This window comes from Molossus molossus, unplaced genomic scaffold, assembly GCF_014108415.1.
Source record: "Molossus molossus isolate mMolMol1 unplaced genomic scaffold, mMolMol1.p scaffold_m16_p_21, whole genome shotgun sequence".
NCBI lineage: Eukaryota > Metazoa > Chordata > Mammalia > Chiroptera > Molossidae > Molossus > Molossus molossus.
Genome location: NW_023425357.1, coordinates 2787309 through 2813967, shown reverse-complemented (window position 1 = coordinate 2813967; position 26659 = coordinate 2787309). Strand labels below are relative to the sequence as shown.

The window sequence follows — 26659 nt, the reverse complement described above, 5'->3', positions numbered from 1 at the left end:
TTGCCTGGCCGGTGTGGCTGAGTGGTTGAGCATTGACCCATGCATCAAGAGGTCATCAGGCCCTGGCCGGTTTGGCTCAGCGGTTAGAGCATCGGCCTGCAGTCGGAGAGACCCGGGTTCGGTTCCCACTAAGGGCATATACCTCGGTTGCAGTTTGTCCCCGGCCCTGGTTGGTCGTGCGGGTGGCAGCCACTCGATGTGTCCCTTTCACGTCGATGTTTCTCTCTCTCTCTCTCTTCCTCTCTCTCCCTCCCACTCTATCTGTGCAAAAAATGAAAAAAATGTCCTCGGGTGAGGATAAAAAAAAAAAGAGGTCATCGGTTCGATTCCCAGTCAGGGCACATGCCCAGGTTGTGGGTTCAATCCCCAGTGGGAGACATGCAGGAGGCAGCCAATCGATGTTTTCTTTCATTGATGTTTCTCTCTCTCTCCCTCTCCTCTCTCTAAAATCAATAAAGAAAAAAAAAATTTTTTACAGAAGCTATATCAGAGAAGGTCAGGTCTGAGCCAAAATTAGGTCATGAGCATGAAAAGAAAGAGCAGAATTTAGAGCTCCCCCGAGGCTGCGGCAGCGGACAGGCTGCTGTGATGGAGTCAGAGGAAGACGCTGGGGCTCTCCTCTCTAGGAGCACACCCCCACCTTGCTCCTCCTTCTCTTCTTCCCACCTGGGCATTGCCTTGCCCCCTCTGTCCTCTAAGCTCCTACGGCCCCTTTTCCACCTCTGTGACTTTTCTAAACTGAATTGTAAGAAAAAATAAAGCAGGCAGAAGTCTCCATTCTGCAAAAGTCCTGGAGAGCACTTGACCACGTGTCTCAGAATTTACGATGAGTCCCACTCAAGTCGACATGCCTCGTTGGGGAACTAGACCTGAAGGGGTTGGTTCCAGAATGCGGAATCCACAGGAAGTCTCGGTTCAGTATTCTGTAAATAGCCACAGAAAAACACACATGTGCACACAAACACTCACACACACCACACTCACAGAATGTTATGCAAAAGTTGGCCATCAAGTGGTAAAGACAAGTATGTACATGACCGAATGGAAAACGATCTAGTCATTGAAATCAGCTATATTTACATATTTAGATAATATGTAATATACTACATATTATACCAGTTACATATTCTAACATATTATATGTAATTATCTACACATATATTTGCATATGTGCCTATTCAGACATTAATATGATGTATAATAGATTATACATGTAATATACTATCATCTATTATATGTAAAATATTTATATCTATATGCATGATTTAAATGACTGAACAGTTTTCCATTTGATCATGTAAATAATTATAATTCAGGGTCTCATGTATTACATATATAATTGCAGGGTACAAATGAGCCTATTTGATGATAACTTTTGGATGGTAGGAAACAGAATAATTTCCTTTGTTCTTTTTTTTAATTAAATTTATTGAGGAGACATTGGTTCACAAAACCATACAGGTTTCAAGTGTACAGCTCAATAAAACACCTGCACACTACACTGTGCGTCCAACGCCCCAAGCAAAGTCTCTGTCCGTCCCCATTATCCTGCCCTTTGCCCTCCTCACATACCCCCACACACCCACCCTGACATTTGAATCAGGAAGACATTATTTCTATAAAAATAAATCTACTTTAAAACATTCGCCCTGGCCAGTTTGGCTCAGCGATTTGAGCATCGGCCCACAGATGGGAGAGTCCCAGGTTCGGTTCCCGCTAAGGGCACGTACCTCGGTTGCAGTCGGTCCCTGGCCCTGGTCAGGTCGTGTGGGAGGCATTCAGTCAATGTGGCTCTATCACATCGATGTTTCTCTCTGTCTCTCTCTCTCTCCCTCCCTCCCACTCTATCTGATAAGTAGAAAAATATCCTCAGGTGAGGAATTAAAAAAAAAAAAGATTGCAGGTCAGATTCCCCGGTTAGGGCACATAGAAGAATCAATCAACGAATGCAGAGATGAATGGAACAACAAATCTCTCTCTCTCTCTCATCATTTTTTTTTTAAATACCTGTATGCGAGCAGGAGGCACCCAGTCACAGCTGAAGCTTCCAAGTCCTGGTTCGCACGCTGGGCCACGATTACGATCACCTGGCCATCTTTAACGACCACTGACATCTGAGCAGCCCCCACTGACCCATACGTCCGAATCTCTGGGCGCTGGGACTTGGAAATGATGCTCCGCACAGGTGAGTTGTAGAGCAGCCCTGGTAAAGAATGCTGAGAACACAGCCCTCAAATTAAAGAAATGACCGCCACCTCTTGGTAATCACATTGGATGCAGAGACACAGGATTGGGCTGCCAAGGGCCAATCACAGAGCTCGGGCGGAAAGAGGAGCTTTTTTATGGGAGGGTTGTCCAACCCTCTGCCCTCTTAGCCAGAGAGTAGATCCAGGTGTTGGCGAGGTGAGTAACATCCCGGCTTCTTCTTGACTCCGTGCGTCTATTTCTTCATTCAACGGTTAAGTCTGCACTAAAAATTCCTCCCCCTTTATTCTTTTTAACATGTGCACGTTAAACCTTTGAAGGATTACAGCAGCTTCACGTCAGATTCCCTTTTGTGAAAAGACGGAACCGTCTTGGAGGGGAAGCCTCTGGTCGTGACTCCTAGAACTCTGAACGGTTTTTGTTGTGTGTTTTTTTGTGCTGAATCCCAACATCCTAAGGTCTCTGGATATAAGTGTAAACTGGATGAACTTGGCTCCAAATGAGAACAGTATAAAATACCCTGTTCTGTTTGAAACATGCTATTCGGAAAGTCTTAAGGGTAAAGACACACTCAGTAGGTCAGCAGGCTGAGGTGTTACTGTGTGAAGCATTGGTTGTGCATACATGCATATAAGTTCAGTGGTCTAACTCTTCCCTCCCCCCACCTCCCTCTTCTGAGGTTTGTCAACCTCTACCCACACCCATGTCTCTCGGTCCCTTCTGTTCATCAGCTTGTTTTGTTCATTATATTCCACAAATAGGTGAGATCATGTGGTATTTGTCTTCCTCTGATTGGCTTATTTCACTTACATAATACTCTCCAGGGCCCTCCATGTCCTCTCAAAGGAAAAGAGATCTATCTTTCTTACAGCTGCATAGTACTCCATTGTGTACATGCACCACCGCTTTCTTATCCACTCATCTATTGATGAACACGTGGGCTGTTTCCAGATCTGAGCAATTGTAAATAGAATGGCCGCCATCAACAAATCATCACGAGTGCTGGCGAGGGTGTGGAGAAAAGGGGACTCTAGTACACTGCTGGTGGGGATGCAGACGGGTGCAGCCACTATGGAAAACAATATGGTGTTACCTCAAAAAGTTAAAAATTGATATGCATTTGACCCCATGATTTCAGTCCTAAGAATATACACTAAGAAGCCTGAAACGCCAATCAGAAAGAATATATGTACCCCTGTGTTCACAGAACCACTATTTACAATTGTTCATGTAACAATTCCACACCTAAGTGTCCCATTTACTTTTACATTTCAATGTAAATACAGGCACTGAACATTTGGGTGTGTGTACACTATTTCTGTGTAAGATTCGTTTCATTGTAACCACACTGCGTATATAACTTTCCTCTTTTCCACTGTAATGATACCAGGAGTATGGGGTTACGATCAACAACCTTGAAAACCCACCAGGTGTTGACACATTCCACTTACTCTGTTTCCCAGTTTAACAGAACATTCGACTCTGTGTTTAATCAGCTGACTTTCTCTCCTGCAAAGCCTGTATTTTTGTATCTGATGCTGGGGAATGTTAGGGCGGTGTCTGTTGGAATCAGTTCTCGGAGGAATTGAGATCACGGGTTCTGAAATAAGACAGCTTTGATTAGACTGTTGGCGTCCACACTTCACAGCTGGGTGACAAGAGACCATCACTAACCTCTCCAAATTTCCTCTCTCTGTGTTTTAAAGGCTCATCCTTACCAATGACCTCATTCAACTCTTTCCAAAAGGGCTAAATTATATGCTTCACACCTGATTAGCATATAAATGGCATTGAAAATGAGGTGGTTGCCAAGGTCTTTCTTTCTTTTTTTTTTAGTCTTTTATTTTTTTGTTGACACTATTACAGATGTTCCTCATTTTCCACCCCTTTGCCTACCTCCACCCAGCCCCCCCCCCCCCCCCCCCCCCCCCCCGTCCTCCCTCTCCTGGCCCTCACAAAACTGTTGTCTGTGTCCATGGGTTATGCATATACCTTCTTTGGCTAATCTCTCCACCTTATTTCATCCAGTTCTTCTCCCTTCCCCTCTAGCATCTGTCAGTCTGTTCCGTGTATCCATGCCTCTGGTTCTATTTTGTTCATCAGTTTATTTTGTTCATTAGATTCACATATGAGTGAAATCATATGGTACTTGTCTTTCTCTGACTGGCTTCTTTTACTTAGCATAATAATCTCCAGGTCCATCCGTGCTGTCGCAAAGGGTAAGATTCCCTTCTTTTTCATGCCTGCATAGTATTCCATTGCCAAAAGCTCGGCTCTCCCACACAGGACAGGATGGAACCTTCTGCACAGCTGGATTTCAACCTGCGGCCTCTTCTGGAACAGCTCAACCAGGACGAGTTGAGCAAGTTCAAGTCTCTGCTGAGGACCCTTTTCCCACAAGATGGGTTACAGCACATTTCCCAAACAGAGGTAGACGAGGCCGATGGGAAGTGCCTGGCAGAAATTCTCACCACCCGCTGCCCCCTCTCTTGGGTAGAGACAACGACCATCCAGGTCTTTGACAAGATGAACCGAGCAGATCTGTCTAAGAGAGCTAAGGATGAACTTACAGGTGAGCAGAAGCTGTCCACACTTTGTCCTAGAAGGAAGGAGTGATAGGGACCAGGGTTTGAGGAACACAGAGATAATGTTGAGCCGAGTAGTATTCCATTGTGTAATTGTACCACAGCTTTTTTATCCACTTATCTGCTGATGGTGTCCTACAATATATTTTTTTCTTTATTGATTTCAGAGAGAGGGAGGGAGAGGGAGAGAGAGACATTGACAAGAGAAAACATCAATCGACCACCTCCTGCACACCCCCTACTGGGGATCAGCCCACAACCTGGGCATGTGGCCTGACCAGGAATCAAACTGGCAACCTTTTGGTACATGGGTCAATGTTCAACCACTGAGCCACAGTGGCTGGGCTCATAGGATGTATTTTCAAAAGCAGGATCACTGGGTCAAACAACAGCTTTTGTTTTTAATTTTTAAGGAAACTCCATACTGTTTTCCACAGTGGCTGCACCAGTCTGCATTCCCACAAACAGTGTATGAAGGTTCCCTTTTCTCCACATCCTCCCCAGCACCTGTGGGTTGATTTATTGATGATAACCATTCTGGCAGATGTGAGGTGATATCTCATTGTGGGTTTTGTTTTTGTGTGTGTGTGTTTTTTTATCCTCAACCGAGGACATTTTTTGTTCAGATAGAGTGGGATGGAGAGAGAGAGAGAGAAACATCAATGTGAAAAAGACACATCAAGTGGCTGCCTCCCACATGACCCAACCAGGACAGGGGACAAACTGCAACTGAGGTACATGCCCTTAGTGGGAACCAGACCCGAGTCTCTCTGGACCGCAGGCTGATGCTCTAACCACTGAGCAAAACTGGCCAGGGCTCTCATTGTGGTTTTAATTTGCATCTCTCTGATGTCCTCCAAGATATCAAATTACTACACACCCTGTGTTTTGTTTTCAATTCCTATTTATAGTGTTTCCTTCCCACATAGTATGTCTATAAACATACTTGCACAAACTCACAAATTGAAATCCTTACTTTTCTTGAGATCGGCAGCATTCAGGGCTGGGTGAGTCTTTTTTGGGTGAGGAAGAGACATTCTGTGCATTATAGGATATTTAACGTCATCCCTGGTACCCAATGCTAGCATCCCAACACTTTTAATTGTATATGCTTACAGCACACTGCCCCCCACTGGTGACAACCAAAAATGTCTCTACACATTGCCAAATGTCCCCTTGGGGGCAACTTTCACAATTTACGGGGGAGCTTTAAATATACTGATATCTAGAACCTGTCGCCAGAGATACTGATTTAACTAATTGATCTATGACTCCCCCTAGGCATGAAAATTTTTTTTATTACAGTTGACATTGAATATTTTATATTAGTTGTAGGTGTACGGCATAGTGGTTAGACATCCATATACCTTACAAAGTGATTGCCCCAATAAGTCTAGTGTCCACCTGACACCACCCATGGTTATTACAATATTATTGACTAGATTCCCTGTGCTGCACTTGACATCCCTGTGACTACTTTGCAGCGACTAATTTGTACTTCTTCATCCCCTCCCCATTTCCACTCAGCTCCCCAAACCCCGTCCCACCTTACAGCCACCAGTCTGGTGTCTGTATCTGAGTCTGTTTCTGTTTGGGTGGTTTATTTTGTTCTTTAGACTCCACCTAGAAGTGAAATCATACGAACTCGTCTTTCTCTGACAGGCATATTTCACTCAGCAGAATTCTCTCTAGACCCATCCATAGGCATGGAATCCTTCCAAGCTTCCTAGGTGACGCCTGTGTATATCCAAGTTTGTTTGCTCAATCCTCACCCAAGGACTTGTTTTTATTGATTTAGAGAGAGAGAGAGAGAGAGAGAGAGAGGGGTGAGAGACAAATAGGAGCTACCTCTCCTATGTGCCCTGACCAAGGATCAAACCCACAACCTAGGTATGTGCCCTGACTGGAAATCGAACCTGTAACCTTTTTTTTTTTTTAATAAGTGTAATGTAACATTTATTGGTTCAACTGCTTTTTTCTTTTTGCTTGATGAGACAAATTTTAATAATTGTAGGTATTACAATTTTTTTCTTTTTTTATTAATTAATTTTTGTTACAGATGTTTCTCCTTTTTCCCCCACTGATTCTCCCCACCCCCTCCCTCCCTGCCCTTTCCCCAGTTTGTTGTCCATGTCCACTGTTCATGCACACATGCATATAAGTTCTGTGGTTTATCTCTTCCCCACCCCCCCCCACCCCTATTTAGGGGATTGTCAGTCTGTATCCCATTTCCGCGTCTCTGGGACTACCCCCTTCCTCAGACTGTTATGTTCATTATATTCCACAAATAACTTCCATTTGACCCAGTGATCCCACTTCTAGGAATATACCCTAAGAAGCCTGAAACACCAATCAGCAAGAATATATGTACCCCCAGGTTTGTAGCAGCACTATTTACAATAGCTAAGATCTGGAAACAGCCCAAGTGTCCATCAGTAGATGAATGGATAAAAAAGCTGTGGTACATATACACAATGGAGTACTACGCAGCTGTAAGGAAGAAAGATCTCTTATCCTTTGAGACTACATGGAGGGACCTGGAAAGTATCATCCTAAGTGAAACAAGCCAAACAGAGAAAGACAAGTTTCATATGTAACCTTTTTTTTATTATTATTCTTCACCAGGGGATATTTTCCCATTTATCATTAGATAGAGTGGGAGGGAGGGAGAGAGAGAAAGAGACAGAGAGAAACATTGATGTGATAGAGTCACATCGACTGTTTGCCTCCCGCACAACCTGACCAGGACCAGGGATGAACTGCAACCAAAGTACATGCCCTTGACTGGAATTGAACCCGCAACTCATTGGTCTTCAGGCCGATGCTCTAACCACTGAGTCAAACCAGCCAGGGTGAACCTGCCACCTTTGGCTGCCCGGGACGACACTCCCACCAACGGAGCCACCCAGCTGGGGCTGTATCCAAGGTTTTATAATGTAGTGTAGGTCTCTGCTGCTTGATACAGTAGTCAGGTGACACTTTGGAGCCCTTGAAATGTGACTCATTCAAATTGCCATGTGCTAAGCGTTAAAATACACCCCAGCTTTTACCTACAGTGCTCTGTGCGCTGACTCATTAGTAACTCATATGCTGATGAAGTGGTGACCTTTTTAGATCATTGCTGAGGAAAAAAAATAAGATGCACCTCTTCTTACCTTTTGCAAAGTGGCTCCTAGGAACCTTCTGACTATATGGGTAGCCTGCTTCTATAGCAGGCAATGTGTTTGTCTTGCAGCACACGGCTCTTGCAATATTTTTTCTCTCTCTTGCCTCTCAGCAGGGTTTCAAACAATTCTAATTCCAATCTTATGATTTAAAAAAAAAATTGCTGCCCGGCCAATATGGCTCCGTGGTTGAGTGTCAACCCATGCACCAAGAGGTCACCGGTTCAATTCCTGGTGGCTGCACCACTTATTTATACATTATTTGGTTGATTCTTTCTTTTTTTTTTTTTTTTCCATTGGTTGATTCTTGCATGTGCCCTGATCTGGGATTGAACCTACAACGTTGATGTATTGGAATGACACTCTAAACAAATGAGCTACTTGGCCAGGGGTCTGATCATGTGTTCTTAACTCCCTAGAGAGTCCCTTACCAGAAAAGGCATGTCAGCTGGACGTCATGCCTGTCACACTTGATCTTGCCTACATCCTTTTTTTTTTTTTTCTTGATTGATTTTAGAGAGGGAAGAGCGGAGAGGGAAAGAGAGAAACATCGATAAGAGAGAATATCAATTGGCCGCCTCCTGCACACCCCCACTGGGGATCAGGCCTACAACCTGGGCATGTGCCCTGATGGGGAATCAAACTGGTGACCTCCTGGTACATGGGTCCATGCTCAGCCACTGAGCCATGCCGGCCAGGCTCACATAACCCCGGGCTCCTTAACTCCATGTCATCTGGCCTTAAATATTGAGACCCAGTTGTTGACCTTGAACCACCTTGAAGTGCCACTGCCTGCCAGACAGAACACTCCAGACTAGTATATTGACAAGCCCATCATGTACCCTCTTTTCTTCAGGGATAACACGGACTCGGGAACCTCAGTGTGCAAACCCAGCAGAAATACAACCGCATTCAGAAGGAGAAGGAAAAGCGACAGGTTGGTCTTAGAACGTCCCGTGTTGGAACAAGCTAAGGGCAGCCCCAACCTCTTTTTCTCCACTATATGGAGTCACCAATTATCTCTCGGAGGCATCTCCTCCTTAAAAGAGGGAAATGAACATCAGAAAGAATTAGAGTTCGCTTCCTACAAAATTAGGAGTGTGTCGGAGAGAGCTTCTCTTAGATGTTTGCACTTGAAAATGCCCCACTTTAATTACATCCCACTGAGACCCTCACTGGGCTATGGGGGCAAAAACTTGCCCCAGCTGGTCTACGTAACATCAGTGGTTCTCTCAAGGCCTCCTGGTGGTGGTTTTGAATGGCTTTTTTTTTCCCCCAATTTTTATTAATTTATTTTTGTTACAGATGTTTCTCTTTTTTGCCCCCTAGACACCCTCCTCCCTATTCTGTCCCCCACCCCCTTAGCATTGTTGTCTATGTCCATTGGTTATGCATACATGCATATAAGTTCTTTGGTTCACCTTATTCATTCCTCCCGCCCCCCCAGCTCTGAGGTCTGTCAGTCTGAACCATACTCCTTTCTATGTCTCCGGGTCTATTTTGTTCATCAGCCCACCTTGTTCATTATATTCTACAAATAAGTGAGATTATGTGGTATTTGTCTTTCTCTGATAGACTTACTTTGCTTAGCATAATACTCCCAAGGTGCCTCCATGTTGACTCAAAGGATAAGAGATCTTTCTAGCAGCTGCATAGTATTTCATTATATATATGTACCATAGCTTTTTTTTCCCCCCTCATCCGAGGGCACTTTTGCATTTATCTTCGGAAAGAGCAGGAGGGAGAGAGGGAGGAAGAGAGAGAGAGAAACATCTATGTGAGAGAGACACATCAAGTGGTCACCACCCATACGACCCAACCAGAGCCTGGGACAAACTGAAACCGAGGTATGTGCCCTTCGCGGGAACCGAACCCGGGACTCTCTGGTCTGTGGGCCGATGCTCCAACAGCCGAGCCAAACCGGCCAGGGCTGTATCACAGCTTTTTTATCCACTCATCTATTGATGGGCACTTGGGCTGTTTCCAGATCTTAGCTATTGTAAATAGTGCTGCTATGAACATGGGGGTACATATATTCCTTCTGATTGGTGTTTCAGGCTTCTTAGGATATATTCCTAGAAGTGGGATCACTGGGTCAACTCAATTTTTAATTTTTTGAGGAAACACTGTACTGTTTTCCATAGTGGCTGCACCAGTCTGCATTCCCACCAGCAGTGTACTAGAGTCCCCTTTTCTCCACACCCTCGCCAGCACTTGTTGTTTGATGATGTGTTGATGGCAGCCATTCTGGTGCAGGTGTGAGGTGATACCTCATGAATGGCTTCAATGAAGTACAATCTATGCATCATAAATGTTACTCATGTTAACCACATCTTTTTCACCCAGCTCCCCAACTCCCCTACCCTTTGTTGACCATCAGCTTATTCTATCTATGACTCCGTTTTTGTTCTGTTTGTTCGTTTCTCTGGGGGCTTTTATTGTTTTGTTTTTTAGATTCTGCATGTAAGTAAAATCATATGGTACTTGTCTTTCTCTGTCTGACTTACTTCCCTGAGCATAGTACCATCTAGGTCCATCCATGTTGTCGCCAGTGGCAAGATTTCCTTCTTTTTCCTGGCTGTGTAGTATTCTATTGTGTATAGAGGACACCTGTTGTGTGTCAAGGTCACTTTGATTTCTATTTTCAAGAGCTCACACAAGTGCAGGGAGAGAGTGTCACACACCAAGAAGAAGTAACAGAAAGATTGGAAGGAGAGAAGCCAGGTCAGCCTCATACCTTCCACGAGTTGGGCTTGGTGGCAGGTGGCTCTTTGGAAACCTAACTTCTCCATTTGTTTTGGGTTTTGGGTTTTTCTTCCTTACTTCACACCAAGTCCTTTTTTCCTAGTGATTAACCAGCGATATCCTGTCTCTCTCCTACCTCATGCTACTGAAGGCAAACAAGGTACACACAGCCCTGCATGAAAGACATTTGGGCAAATCTGCAAGACAAACATTTGGCCTGGAGCCACTGAAGATGTCCATAAGTTCACCCAGAGATATGAGAAGTTTGTCCCCTTCCGTGATCCGAAAATGCTCCCAGGGCCGTTCCCACACACGGTGGTCCTGCATGGCCCCGCCGGCGTGGGGAAAACCACGCTGGCCAAGAAGTGGATGCTGGACTGGACCCAGGACACGTGCTCGGAGTCACTCATTTCCACTCTCTATCTCAGCTGCAAGGAGCTCCGTCGCCAGGGGCCGTGCACTTTTGCAGAGCTGATCTCTAAGCAGCGCCCAGAGGTGCAGCAAGCCGGGCCCGAGGGTCTAGCCCAAGAGCAGAAACTCCTGTTTGTCATCGACGGCTTCGATGAGCTGAGAGTCCCCTCGGGGTCACTCCTCCACGACATCTGTGGCGACTGGGAGCAGCAGAAGCCGGCGCCCGTCCTGCTGGGCAGTTTGCTGATGAGAAAGCTGTTGCCCAAGGCCACGTTGCTGGTCACCACGCGCCCAGGCGCCCTGAGACAGCTCCGCCTGTTGGTGCATCAGCCCGTGTTCATCGAGGTGGAGGGGCTGTTGGAGCAGGACAGGAGGGAGTATTTCCTGCAGCACTTCGAGGAGGAAGGCCAAGCCCTGCGCGCTTTCGAGGCGATGCGGGGCAACCCAGCCTTGCTCCGCCTGGGCTCGGCCCCCGCCGTGTGCTGGGTCGTGTGCACGTGTCTGAAACTGCGGATGGACGAGGGGGCGGACCCCGCGCTGACCTGCCGGACCGCCACCTCCCTGTTCCTGCGTTTCCTGTGCGGCCAGTTCCCGCCGGGCCCCGGGCGCAGCGCCCCGCAGCACCTCCCCGCGCCCCTGCGGGCCCTGTGTGTCCTGGCTGCCGAGGGCGTCTGGACGCAGACGTCCGCGTTCGACCGAGGAGACCTCGGGAGACTCGGCGTCCAGGAGTCTGACCTGCGCCCCTTCCTGGACAAGAACCTCCTGCAGGTGGACACCGACTGTGAGGGCTGCTATGTCTTCCTCCACCTCAGCGTCCAGCAGTTTCTGGCCGCCGTGTTCTACGCGCTGGACAGCGGGGAGCGGGCAGCCGGGGACGGCGGCAGGGGGACACTGGGGACGTGCAGGCGCTGCTCTCCAAGGAGGAGAGGCTGAAGAACCCCGACCTGACGCCCGTGGGCCACTTCTTGTTCGGCCTCGCCAACGAGGAGCGAGCCCGGGAGCTGGAGGCCACGTTCGGCGTCCGCGTGTCCCTGGGGCTCAGGCAGGAACTCCTGAAAGGCCTGTCCGGCGGGCACGGGCCCTTCTCCTGCAGGACAGACGTGAAGGAGGCGGTGTCCTGTCTCTACGAGTCCCAGGAGGAGTCGCTGGTGAAGGAGGCCGCGGGGCACGTCCGGGAGGTGTCCCTGCACCTGCAGAGCCCGGTGGACCTGGCGCAGTGCGCCTTCTGCTTCAAGCACTGTGGGGACTTGCGGAGAGTGTCCCTGCAGGTGGAGAAGGGGGTTTTCCTGGAGAACGAGGGTGCCTCCGAACCAGACACGTGGGTGGAGAGGTAAGAACTCTCCTCCCCTGCTCGACTCCTTTTCCCGCCTTGAGCCTCATCCGTGCTCCTGGGGGAGGGCGGTCTCCGGCCCCCTGAGGCTCAAGGGCAGTATTTTCTTCCTGTTGGAATCTCTTCCCGCCGGATCACCACTCAAGGTGGATCCCATGATGTTTAGATCAGGAATAGGGGCTTTGGAACCAGACCTTGTTTGGGGACCTTCCTTCAACTGAGCAAATTTTTTTTTATTCATTGTTGAAAGTATTACAGATGTCCCCCACTTTTCCCCCATTGCTCCACTCCACTTTAGGACATGTTTATATTGATTTTAATTTTTTTTTTCTTTATTGATTTGAGAGAGAGAGGAAAGGAGAGGGAGAGATAGAAACATAGATGAGAGAGAACATTAATTGGCCGCCTCCTGCACGCCCTCCACTGGGGATCGGGCCCACAACCTGGGCATGTGCCCTGACCGGGAATCAAACCGGCGACCACTTGGTGCAGAGTCAATGCTCAGCCACTGAGCCACACACATCGATTGGCCACCTCCTGCACGCCCTCCACTGGGGATCGGGCCCACAACCTGGGCATGTGCCCTGACCGGGAATCAAACCGGTGACCTCTTGGTGCAGAGTCAATGCTCAGCCACTGAGCCACACCAGCTGGGCCCTCCTCCAACTTTTAGAGTTGTACTTATTTACTAAGGGCATGTGCCCAGAGCAACCCTAATAACCCTCCCGGTGACTTACAAATGTGAGCTTTCTCTCCCACAGTCTGTGGTAAATCCCCTCCTGTCTCTCTTCCCCGTAGGTCCCAGCGTGATCAGCAGGCGTTTCCATTCTGGGTAGAACTTTGCTCTATGTTAAGCTCAAACCAGAACCTGATATTTCTGGACATCAGTCACAGCTTTCTCAGTACCTCCGCAGTTAGGATTCTCTGCGAAAAGATAGCCTCTGCCCCCCGCCACCTCCAGCACATGGTGTAAGTAGGAGCTACGCCCAGGATTACAAACCCTGAGGGCATGACCGAGCTTTTGGAGCAGTCTTTGCATTCTTGTCCCTGACTCCAACCAAGTACTCAAGACACAAGACATGGAGGTGGTTTGGTCCCTCAATGTGTCTACTGAATCATATAAAGTAATTTTTCCCAGTTTTCTTGTGGCAAAATGTGCATGACATCAAACTAACCACCTTAACCATCTCCAGGAGTGCCGTTTGCTGGCGTTCAGTATGTTTATAGTGTGTGGCCATCACCACCATAAGTCTCCACAACACTTCTCCTCTTGTGAATCTCAAACTTTGTACTCATTTCGTGTATTGATGTTGAGAGAGAGAGATTGGTTTGTTGTTCCACGTATCTGTGCACTCATAGGTTCATTCTTTTGTTGTTGTTTGTCCTCACCCAAGGATATTTTTCCGTTAATTCTTTAGAGAGTGAAAGGGAGGAAGGGAGAGAGAAACATCAATGTGAGAGACACATCGATTGGTTGTCTCCTGCCCATGCTCCAACCAGGACCAGGGATCAAACCTACAACCTAGGTACCTGCCCTTGACTGGGAATCAAACCCTCAACCCTCCAGTGCATGGCCAACGCTCTAACCGCCAAGAAACACTGGCCAGGGCCATTAATTGCTTTTTGTATGTGCCCTATCTGGGAATCAAACCCACAACCTTGGCGTATCAAGACGATGTTCTAACTAACTGAGCTACCCAACCAGGGCCAAACTTTGTGCCTATTAAATCATAACTCTCTACCACCCCTACTCCCCAACCCCTGGCAACACCATTCTACTTCTTTACAAAGTAATTTTAACAAAATGCGAAACATAGTTGAACAAAACACCACAAGGAACATCAAGAGTATGATGGCAGTTTCGATCCTAGTATGACAACCACAGGCCCTGGCCGGGTGGCTCAGTTGGTGGAACATCATCCCATGCACTGAAGGGTCACAGGTTCGATTCCCAGTCAAGGCACATACCCAGGTTGTGGGTTTGATCCCCAGTCCGGGAGCAGACAGGAAGCAGCTGATAGATGTTTCTCATATAGATGTTTCTCTCCATCTCCCTTCCTCTCTCTCTCTCTCTCTAGAATCAATGAAAAATAGCCTCACAGAAAAAGAAAGAAATTGGAGCTTCTAATAGTTTCTAAAATGAGATGTTCGTCAGGGGTACAAAGTTTCAGATATGTGAGACGAATAAATCCTGGAGACCTAACGAGAGATTGGGCCCTAAGTGTTCTCACCACAAAATAAAGAAAGGGAACAGTGACTAAGAGAGGGGATGGGTATGCCAATAGCTTGATTGTGGTGATGACCTCACCTCACCAGGTACATGCATATCGAAACATTGTCGTATACCGTAAATATATACATTTTTTTTCTTTATTGATATTAGAGAGAGAGGAAGGGAGAGGGAGAGATGGAAACATCGATGAGAGAGAACATCAATCGGCTGCCCCCTGCATGCCCCCCACTGGGGATCAGACCCACAACCTGGGCATGTGCCCTGATCGGGAATCAAACTGGTGACTTCTTGGTGCATGGGTCCCTGCTCAACCACTGAGCCACACCGGCTGAGCAAATATATACAATTTGTATTTGCTGCTGATTCTTCAATAAAGGTGAAAATATTTTTAAAAATAGTTTCTGATGTTTAAATATACTGTATCCTTTTGTTTTTGTGTCTAGGTAGTGTACATAGACACTCGTTAACCTTTGCTTTCTCTGCCCTAGTCTCAAGGATATTTCCCCAGCTGATGCTTACCGAAATTTCTGCGCCGTTTTTGGTGGTTTTGAGTCCCTCACGCACCTGACCCTTCAAGGAAGTGATCAGAAGAATATGCTTCCCATACTGTGTGAGGTCTTAAAGCACCCGAAGTGTAATCTGCAGTATCTCAGGTAGATCTCACCGTCGCTGTGAACCCTTGGCCTGTGAAGACAGCTGCCGCACGCCTATTCAGCAATTCTGCGTAAATTAGGGTGGGAGGGAATATCTCCTTCTGACTGGCAATGTTGCCACTCAGGGTACACGTCCCAGAATAGCAGACGGGCTGGAGTTCAGTTTCTACTTGTGTTATCGCTGGACAACTGTGTGTCATAGCTCTGAGTCCGAAACAAACTCCCAGGTAATGTAGCGTTACCGTCCTCAACCAGAGATCATTTGTTTATGGTTCATGTCTCTCCTGCGGCATGATTCAGAATACCAGCTACGGGCCTTCTGTTTCTAGCAAAGGACCAGGGGCTCCCCTTCCTGGTCTGAGGGACCTCCCCTTGGGAAGTTCGCCATGTGGTTGCTCCATAATGATGGTTATCACTCATCATCGGGGTCCACTGGTCCTCACGTCACCACACGTGAATAGTAAGAGAAAACAGTTGAACGTGATCTGTTGGTGTCAAATGATGGCTCTCCTTCTACGGATAGAATCTAGGGCTATTCAACGAGGTCTTCTCCCCCTCGGTAGAATAGAATAATGCCCATCTCACACGGACTTGAGGATTGAATGAAACCACTTCCGACCACATACACATTCAGAGTAGGTGCTGTCATCACGAGTCATTCTAATGGCTTTCGTTTCTCTCCCCTGTGAGGATCCACCAGGAAAATACCTTGTGTCCTTTCAAGATTTGGGGGTCACTGATTTGTTTCTCAGTGACTAAATGGACACCCCCAAATGGAAGGAGACTCCATATGCGTTTGGCTTGTTTGGGCGGAAGCGATCAGGATTCGATTTTGTCTTCCAATTCCCAAGCTGACTTGGCTTCCTCTCCTATAGCTGAGACTTAGAGAGGAAAGTGTTTTCACTGAGTTTTAGTAAATTTTAGCTATGTGGCAAATATCCCACTAGGCACATACTTTGTGTGAATTTTCATGTGAAGTTAGGACTTATTCCCGACGTAAAGATAAATTTAAGTAACCAGACCACGTTTTCATACGTAGCCAATGGAAGAACCAGGATTTTTATTTTTATTTATTTATTTTTTTAATCCTCACCCGAGGACATTTTTCCATTTTTTGTTCACATAGAGTGAGAGGGAGAGAGAGGAAGAGAAAGAGAGAGAGAGAAACATCGACGTGAAAGGGACACATCGAGTGGCTGCCACCCGCACGACCCAACCAGGGCCGAGGACAAACTGCAACCGAGGTACATGCCCTTAGCGGGAACTGAAACCAGGTCTCTCTGGATCGCAGGCTAACGCTCTAACTGCTGAGCAAAACTGGCCAGGGCAGAACGAGGATTTTTAGAAACCTCACCCTAAAGGCCATGAGATACATGTAATATTCCAATGAAATCTCATTGCCCCATAATAAGAATTCCCAGTCACCCAGGATCAAATGTTACATGATATGCTTAATTGACTATATTTCTAAGTAATTTGTCCTCCACATGTGATCTCCAGACCAACAGTAAGAACATCCCCTAGAAACTTTTTGTTTAATTGATTTGTTAGAGAGAGGAATTAGAGAGAGATCAATTTAATGTTCCACTTATTTATTCATTCATTGGTTGATTCTTGTGTGAACCTGCAATCTTGCATATCAGGATAATGCTCTGACCAACTGAGCTACCAAACCAGGGCCAATCAGAAACTTCTTAAAATCCAAATTCTTGAGTCTTACATAGATCTTCTCAATCAGATTCTGGGTATGTGACCCTAGACTTTCTTTTAACTCACCTTCCAGGTGATTGTAGGATTCCTGAAAACATTGATTTCAGGACTCCGCGCCCAGGGTTTCTGGAGATTTGCATTTCTAGCTGGTTGCCAAAAAGTGGTGATGCAGGTGGTCCAGGGAACCCCACTTTGACAGCCACCACTCCAAACCGTGTAGTCCAGGGTGTCGAATAACGGAGAAAAGTGAGGGATGAAACAGTGGTCCAGGGTCTGGTTCTCAAGGGTGACTTCCTCCCGTGTCTCCTACAGGTTGGGATCTTGTTCCGCCACCACCCAGCAGTGGGCTGACTTCTCCTCCTCCCTCCGATTCAGCCAGTCCCTCATGTGCTTGAACCTCACGGGAAATGAGCTCCAAGATGAAGGAGCCAAGCGGCTGTACCTGACTCTGAGACACCCCAGGTGCTTTCTTCAACGGTTATCGTAAGTGTCTCTTTTCCCTGGGGCGTCTTTGTGTTTCGATCTGGGACCACGTGGAGAAGAGCGACGGTGATACCCATACTCTCTGGGCAGCCTGCTGATGTAGACACTTGGTTCTCGTGCACCTCACTCCCCTCGCTCCTGTTCCTTCGCGAATGTGGTCACTAACCCGTGCGCGATCATCGAGAGAAGGCGAAGAAGAAAAGCACTCAGCTGAGAGGGCCGGGCTGCTGTGGGGATGTTCTCACCATCTTACCAGGGGTGTGCTCCTTCTGCAGGTTGGAAAACTGTCAACTTACAGGAGCTTACTGCAAGGAGCTGTCTTCTGCGTTGATCGTCAACCCGAGGCTGACGCACCTGTGCTTGGCCAAGAACAACCTTGGGGATCAGGGGGTAAAACTTCTGTGTGAGGGCTTGAGCTACCCTGAAAGTCAACTGCAGACCCTGGTGTAAGTCCCACTGGCTCTGTGTGTGTGTGCGCGTGTGCATGCATGTGTGTGCATGCGTGTGTGTGCGTGTGCGTGTGTGAGTGTGCTGCATTCCAGTAGGAATGAATCATTTTTCTGAATACCCCAAGTATGTTGCGGATGGTTCGATCTGGTAAGACCTTGGGAGAGAGTGATAGCAAAAAAAAAAAATGAAATACAAGTGTTATTAATATTTCTATAGGAATTTGGAAGATGTAGCTGACTTCTAAGTTTTATTTTTTTTTTTAATTTTTTTTTTATCCTCACCCGAGGACACTTTTCCATTTTTTGTACAGATAGAGAGGGAGGAAGAGGAAGAGAGAGAGAGAGAGAAACATCGACGTGAAAGGGACACATCGAGCGGCTGCCACCCGCACGACCGACCAGGGCCGGAGACAAACTGCAACCAAGGTACATGCCCTTAGCGGGAACCGAACCCGGGTCTCTCCGGACCGCAGGCCGATGCTCTAACCGCTGAGCCAAACCGGCCAGGGCTAAGTTTTATTTTTTTATGTGTATTCTTAGAACTACATAACATAAACTATACCTGCAGTTGGATATAGATAGTGTTATTGACCAACAAACTCGATATACTGCTCCTATAAATACTAATATCATAGGACAAATTTTTAGATGGAAATGGGGCTGCACTGTTTCTATTTGGAGGTTTTGTTCAGTTTTAACATCTCTGTTGTTCTTGTTATCTATGAAACCACCTCCAATAGTTAGTAACTTGTCAACTTTTCCTAAGTTTGATCTCAGCTATGCCTTAACCCCCACCCCCACCCCCCAACCTGGTAACTATGCACTCCCTTATAATTCCATGTAGTATTTAGTTTACAGTTGGAAAGAGATAAAAAGAATTTTCCCCTATAAGCTAAGCCCCCAAACACTATACTAATATGAAGTTCCATAGGGAATAAGATGCTACCCACCCACTAGCCCTCTCTGCAAATCAAATTGTGCTAGAAGTTGCCATCATCCAAGGCATCGAAACAGAAAAACAAGGTTTGCCAGAGATGATTTTATCCAGTGCTCCTAGCCTTATCTCTTCCTCTGTGCAGATGAGGAAACTGAGACTTAGACATTAGGCCTTATCAATTTTGGCCCTAACCAGGTAGCTCAGTTAGTTAGCGCATCGTCCTGATACTCCAAGGTTTTGGGCTCAATGCCCGGTCAGAGCACATACAAGAGTCAACCAATGAATGCATAAACAAGTGGATCAACAAAATGATCTCTCTCTCTCTCTCTCTCTCTCTCTCTCTCTCTCTCTCTCTCTCTCACATGCACACACACACACCAATAAATGTTAAAATATTAAAAAATAAAACAGTTAAGGTGAAATACCACTGATATTCTGTGTAGTTAGATAACTGAAAGCTAGGATCTAGTACCAGATATGTTCAGCTCAGAGCTGGTGCCCTCCACATCTAAGATGCTACGTTTCTAGCCCTGGCTGGTGTGGTTTAGTTGGTTGGGTGTCATCCCATGGACCAAAGGTGGCTGGTTTAATTCTGAGTAGGGCACATGCCTGGGTTTCAGGCTGTATCCCCAGTAGGGGGCTTGCAGGAGACAGCCCACCAATGTTTCTCTCTCATATAGATGTTTCTTGTTTCTCTCTCATATAGATGTTTCTCTCTCTCTCTCTCTCTCTCTCTCTCTCTCTCTCTCTCTCTCTCTCCGCCCCTCCTTCCTCTCTCTCCCTAAAAAAAATTTAATAGTATACTTGATCTTAGCCAAAGGCCGGGAAATAATTGAAACATATTTTTTTATCCTCACTCGAGGACATTTTTTCATTTTTTGTTTAGATAGAGTGGGAGAAAGGGAGAGGAAGAGAGAGAGAGAAATATCGATGTAAAAGGGACACAAGTGGCTGCCACCCACACGACCAACCAGGGCCGGGGACAAACTGCAACTGAGGTACGTGCCCTTAGCGGGAACCGAACCCGGGTCTCTCTGGACCACAGGCCGACACTCTAACCGCTGAGCCAAACTGGCCAGGGCTAGAAACATATTTTTAAAAGAAACTACTCTTCTAGTAACTAGATTTAGGAATAATTGGGCACTACCCCAAGAGAAGGTGGCGGACCAAGTTCAGATGGAAATTATCTACCCCGTGGTTAGAGTAGAAATAATATAGACCAGCTGTCTTGGTTTCTCATTGCTTCTGTGACAAATTATCCTGAACGAAGAAGCTTGGAAAAACACAAATTTGGGCTCTCAGAGTTTTGGAGTGCTCACTGGGCTAAAATCCAGGTGTAGGCAGGGCTGCACTCCTTGAGGCTCAAGGGGAGAACCCGTATCCTTAACTTTTCCAGCTTCTACAGGCCCCCACATTCCTCAGCTTATGGCCCCTTCTTCTGTCTTCAAAGCCAGTAGAGAGTGTCTCCAAATACCCTTCTGTCTTCCTCATCACATCTCTCCCTCCAGTTTGGACTGTACTTCCTCCTTCTCACAAGGATCCTGTGATTCCATTGGGTGTTCCTGGATAATTGCTGGATCTCAAGATCCTTAACTCATCCTGTCGACAAGGTCCCCTTTCGTGGATGTAACATATATGTGTAGAGACCAGAGATTAAGATGTAGACGTCTTTGGTGGGGAGAAGGGAGCGTCATTCTGTCTGTCCCACTGCCCCACGATTTCATGTCCATGTGTCCACTGTCTAAACCCATGGCTTGAGGTCGTCGATCATGGTTTGGGTACATCACACCAGTGAGAACTGACAGAGGTGTTGTTATTGTTGTTGTTCATCGTATGCTTATTATATTAAAACAAAATCCTTCACTGGGTGAAAGAAAACTTTTTATTATTGACACTTATAGACATTCCCCACCCCTTTACCCAACTTCACCCAGCCCCGCCCCCCTCCCTCTGGCCAGCACCACACTGTTGCCTGTGTCCATGGGCTGTGCATATACGTTCTTTGGCTAATCCCTTCACCTTCTTTCATCCAGTGCCTCCCACCCTCTCTCCCCTCCGACCTCTGTCAGTCTGTCCCATGTATCCATTCCTCTGAAAAGAGCAGTAAAGAAGTGGATAAAAAAGCTGTGGTACATTTGCACAATGGAGTACTACACAGCTGTGAAAAAGAAGGAACTCTTACCCTTTGCAACAGCATGGATGGACCTGGAGAGCATTATGCTGAGCAAAATAAGCCAATCAGAGAAATACAAGTACCATATGCTCTCACTTATAGTGGAATCTAATGAACAAAATAGAAACAGAAGCATGGATACCTGGAACAGAGTGACAGATGTCAGAGGGGAGGGGGATGGGGGGACTGGATGAAAGAAGGTGAAGGGATTAGCCAAAGAACATATATGCGCCCTGGCCAGTTTGGCTCAGCGGTTAGAGTGTCGGCCTGTGGTCTGGAGAGACCCGGGTTCGGTTCCCACTAAGGGCACGTACTTCGGTTGCAGTTTGTCCCCAGCCCTGGTTGGTCGTGCGGGAGGCAGCCACTCGATGTGTCCCTTCACGTCGATGTTTCTCTCTCTCTCTCCCTTCCTCTCTCTCCCTCCCACTCTTTCTGTACAAAAAATGGAAAAATATCCTCGGGTGAGGATTAAAAAAAAAAAAAAAACATATATGCATAGGCTATGGACACAGACAACAGTGTGGTGGGGGCCAGAGGGAGGGGTGATGGGAGCTGGGTGAAGGGGGGCAATGGGGAAAAATGGGGACACATAAAATAGTCCAAAATTTTTTAAACCAATGAAATAAATAGATGGAGAGAGGGGTGGATGGATGGAGAGAGGGGTGGATGGATGGAGAGATGGGTGATGGATGGATGATATATGGATGGAGAGATGGAAGATAGATAGATAGATGATAGATAGATGATAGATAGATAGATAGATGATAGATAGATAGATGATAGATAGATAGATAGATAGATGATAGATAGATAGATAGATAGATAGATAGATAGATAGATAGATGATAGAATAAACTGACTAACCGAGGTTTCGCTCTCCTTCATGTGATTGACTTCCAGGCTATTCCACTGCAACATTACCTGCGACGGCTGCATTAAGCTCTCGATGCTTCTCCATCAAAACTCCAACCTTACACGCTTGGATCTGGGGCTGAACCACATTGGAATTACCGGGATGAAGTTTCTGTGTGAGGCTTTGAAGCAACCACCGTGTAAACTAAGCTGCCTGTGGTAATTATGTTTCTTTAATCTGTATCTGAAATGAAACATCAGTGTAGCACGTCATTCCCCTACCAACTCTAACAAAAAAGGTTAGAGTATGTAAAATTCAGTATTTGTAAAATCTTCTAGAATAGCCCTGGCTGGGTAGCTCCATTGATTAGAGTGTTGTCCAGACGTACCAAGGTGATAAGTTTAGTCCCCAGTCAGGGCACATACAAAAAACAACCAACAAATGTTTGAATGAGTGGAACAACAAATCGATGTTTCTTTCTCTCTTTCTCTCTCTCTCTCTCTCCCCCCCCACCTCTTCCTCTCTCCTGAATCCATAATTTTTTTTTTAATATTTAACATTGTTTTGTTTACTCAAAACAAAATCCTTCATGTGTCATCTTTTATTCCTTTTTCCTTTCAAATATCAAGTCTAATCCTTGTTCAACTCATGTTACCCCCTTCCAGATATCTAGGTCTGTTCTCCACCCCTACACACATACTAGTAACATGTGGGTTGTTGTAGAGCCTTCAAAGCAATCTGTATTCTGCCTTCTTTGTTTTCCTAATTTTTCAACCAAGCATTAGACTAACTTCTAACGTGTAATTTATCACCTTTCTGATCAACACCCTCCTTCCAAATAAAATGCTAAGTTTACAATGACCAAAGGGCTTCATTCAAGCTGGCCCTCTCTTATCTATGACCATTGACAACCCTCCCTGGCTCACTGTCAAGATGGCTACCTTGATGTTGTTTGACATGCTAATCATATGCAACCTCAGGACCTTTGCACAAGCTGTTGCTCTGCCTGGAGGGCTCCCACTCCAGCTCTCTGTATGGCTCATCCTCTTCACCCACTCAGGTCTTCTTCAACCATTGTAGTGAGGAACCCCAGCTTCTCCCTTTACCCTTTGTGCTTCATAGCCCTCCTCTATATTGAACTAGTATGTGACACACTGTATTCATTGCTCTGTTTCCTATTACCAAACTCTGAGGGAAGAGACTCGGGTGGTTCACTGTTGGATCTCCAACACCTGAGAGCGTGCCTGGCATGTAAGCTGGTGCCAGTAAGCATTGAGTGAGTGAACGAGTGAGTGAGTGAGTGAGTGAGTGATGGGTGAATGAATGAATGAGTAAATGAGTGAGTGAGTGAACGAGTGAGTGAGTGAACAAGTGAGTGAGTGAGTGATGGGTGAATGAATGAATGAGTAAACGAGTGAGTGAGTGAACGAGTGAGTGAGTGAACAAGTGAGTGAGTGAGTGAGTGATGGGTGAATGAATGAATGAGTGAACGAGTGAGTGAGTGAACGAGTGAGTGAGTGAGGAACAAACGCACACACGAATGAATGTTTGTGTTCCACCTACAGGTTATGGGGGTGTGCGATCACCCCTGCCAGTTGTGAAGACCTGTCATCTGCCCTCAGCAGTAACAAAAGCCTCGTCACTCTGGACCTGGGCCAGAATCCCCTGGAGTCCAGCGGAGTAAAGATGCTGTGTGATGCCCTGAAGCTTCAAAGTTGCTCTCTCCAGAAACTCAGGTACGATCCTCCTACGCCCCACCAGCAGGGTTTGCTCCATGACTGTAGATTTCAGAGGAGACACCAAGGACAGGATTTCTCATAGGTGCGTCTGTTGCTGACATTCAGTTTTTATCCATCGATGTTCAGTCACCGGATAACTCGTCTGTCCATTCCTCTTGTTGCTTTGGTAGATAAGATGAGTCAAAAGATACTACCAGCCATGGCCAGGTAGCTCAGTTGGTTAGAGTATTATCCCAATACGTCAATGTTGTGGGTTCAATCCCCGATCAGGGCACATGCAAAAATCAACCAACGGGCCTGGCCGGTTAGGCTCAGCGGTGGAGCGTCGGCCGGCAGACCAAAGAGTCACGGGTTCAATTCCAGTCAAGGGCACGTGCTTCGGTTGTAGATTGGTCCCAGCCCTTATCAGGGATCATGTGGGAGGCAACCAGTCAATGTGTTTCTCACATACATGTTTCTCTCTCTCTCTCTCTCTCTCTCTCTCTATCTATCTATCTATCTATCTCTCTCTCCCACTCTATATGAAGATACAATGGTAAACAGTATCCTCAGGTGAGAATTTAAAAAAAAAAAAAAAAAAAAAGGAATCAACCAATGGCCCAGCCAGTGTGGCTCAGTGTTTGAGCGTCAACCCATGCACCAAGGGGTCACCAGTTCAATTCTCGATCAGGGCATATGCCCAGGTTGTGGGCCAGATCCCCAGTGAGGGGCATGCAGGAGGCAGCCCGTCGATGTCCTTTCTCATCAATGTTTTTATCTCTCTCTCCCTTCCTCTCTCTCTAAATTAGGTAAAGAAAAAAAATATTCAAAAAGAATCAACCAATGAATGCATCAATAAGTGGAACAACAAATCAATGTTTCTCTCTCTCTCTCCCCCACTCCCCCACTCCCCCACTCTCTCTCTCTCTCTCTCTCTCTCTCTTTAATCAATAAATAATAAAAAAGATAAGACCAAAACGCAACCTGTAGTCAAGAAGCTGGACTTAGGACTTCCCTAAGTGAAGGGCAGGGATGGTGGCCAGCCAGTGTTCTCATGCCATGCTTTCAGAAAGGGTATGTTGGGGGCTGTATCAGTCACAGAAGTCTAGAGGGTCAACATCAGCCCTAGAGGTATGTTCTCTGATGTAAATCTGCTGTCTGGTGAGCGTGGCCGGTGATAGGAGAAGCAATCACTAACTGTCCTCATCTGCTTGCTCCTCAAAGCCGGTTGACATTGAGTTCTGTTCTTTCCCTACTGCGGAGGCAACAAAGAACCACAGAATTCTTCCTAAGAGTGTGGAAACTTCCTGAAACTCTCAGATGGGACATAGATCATTGATATCTTAAAATGATCATAATTATGTAGAAGAAACATTACATATATATTTTTTGTTTTTAATTGTTTGTTGTTGTTAATCCTCACCTGAGGATATGTTTCCATTGATTTTTTAGATAGAATGGAAGGGACAGAGGGATAGAAAGAGAAACATTGATGTGAGAGAGATGTATCAATTGGTTGCCTCCCACATGACCCTGACCAAGGCTGGGGATCAAACCTGCAACTCAGGTATGTGCCCTTGACTGGAAATTGAACCCAAGACCCTTCAGTCTGAGGGCCAATGTGCTAACCACTGAGCATGACCAGCCAGGGTTCCACAGTATCATTAACCACAGTCACCACACTGTGCATTAGCTCCTCCGACTTAATCCACCTTATGACTAAAAGTTGGTTACACGGATGCATTGGAATCTCAAACAACAAAACAAAAATTGATTCCTATCCTAGCAAAACCAGGACTACCATGCCAACAAGAAACATGACAGCTACTTGCCTTGGTCTTCTATTTTTATACACATTTTTGTTTCATTATTTCCTGTGCCCTCCCACTTCATACACATGGCTGGCTCTAGTTACCAACAGGTGAATCCTAGTAATGAGGCCACTATCTATCAGCAGAGGTTAAAGAAAGTGTGGTCATTAGTAGTATCATGTAGCCACAGGAGGATAAAAAGCTGGTCCAACTTGGGTTGAGTTTGTATGTTTCATCTTGGATCTACCTTGTCATACGAGTTGACAAAGTAAGACATGGAGCAGGTAGGTATTAGAGCTATGTCACAAGTGTATTCATCAATTCCATCTCTCACACCAAGTATCATACGATAATCACCCAAGATCATCCACGCATTCAAAGCTAGACAGTGGCTTTATGCCATTAACAGTGGTTCTCAACCTTCCTAATGCCATGACCCTTGGATACATTTCCTCATGTTGTATGGGGGCGTATTTGCAAGTGGGTGGACCCTCCTGAAGACGGATAGAGGAGTGGTGTGTTGGTTCCTAAGACCATCAGAAATATGTGTTTTCCGATGGTCTTAGGCGACCCCTGTGAAAGGGTCATTGGACCCCCAAAGGGGTCGCAACCCACAGGTTGAGAACTGCATTAGGAGGATAACCTGATACTATATTTTTTTCCCTATCAAGTCAATATGGAATTTTACTTAGCAATATAGACTAATAAATAAAGGTGGTCTCTGCTGTAAAAAAAAAAAAAATCCCTAAAGCATGAGACTTTTGGGCACTTCGGGGTCTGGAATGACTCTCCCTGAAGCAACAAGAAACCATTGACTCCCCTCATTGTACCACCAGGTTGAAGATAGATCAGTCTGATGCCCAAATCCAGAATCTGCTGAAAGAAATCAAAGAGAGCAACCCAAAACTGACTATTGAGGGAGATTATGAAGAGCCCAAAAATAAAAGACCTTCTTCTCATGAGTTTATTTTCTGAATCCCCCTGGAGCTACTCATCCTCCCTCCAGTCAAGGCATGGATCTTTGAGGAGACGGGGACCTTCCTGTGAGCCCTCTTGGGGACTTTTGTCTCTGGACCTGATGCCATGTCAGCCTTGATGGTGTCTCCTATCTGCACAGAACACACACACACACGTCACTTAATCCCATTATCATTTGATGTCCCCTTATCACGAGTGTATCAAGAAAATAAAGGTGAAAG

General features: G+C 46.3%; 1 protein-coding gene across 1 annotated transcript; it reads left to right on the top strand.

Annotated features, from left to right (window-relative positions):
• The first annotated feature begins 2024 nt into the window (after window positions 1–2024).
• NLRP2 (NLR family pyrin domain containing 2) lies at window positions 2025–26435 on the top strand. Its single transcript, XM_036274932.1, is given in 12 exon segments — window positions 2025–2185; window positions 4430–4777; window positions 9402–9412; window positions 10883–11987; window positions 11990–12440; window positions 13239–13409; window positions 15162–15326; window positions 17349–17519; window positions 17795–17965; window positions 21979–22149; window positions 23497–23667; window positions 26297–26435. Coding segments are annotated over 12 exon segments (3090 nt in total). The 5' UTR covers window positions 2025–2169.
• Window positions 26436–26659: the final 224 nt, after the last annotated feature.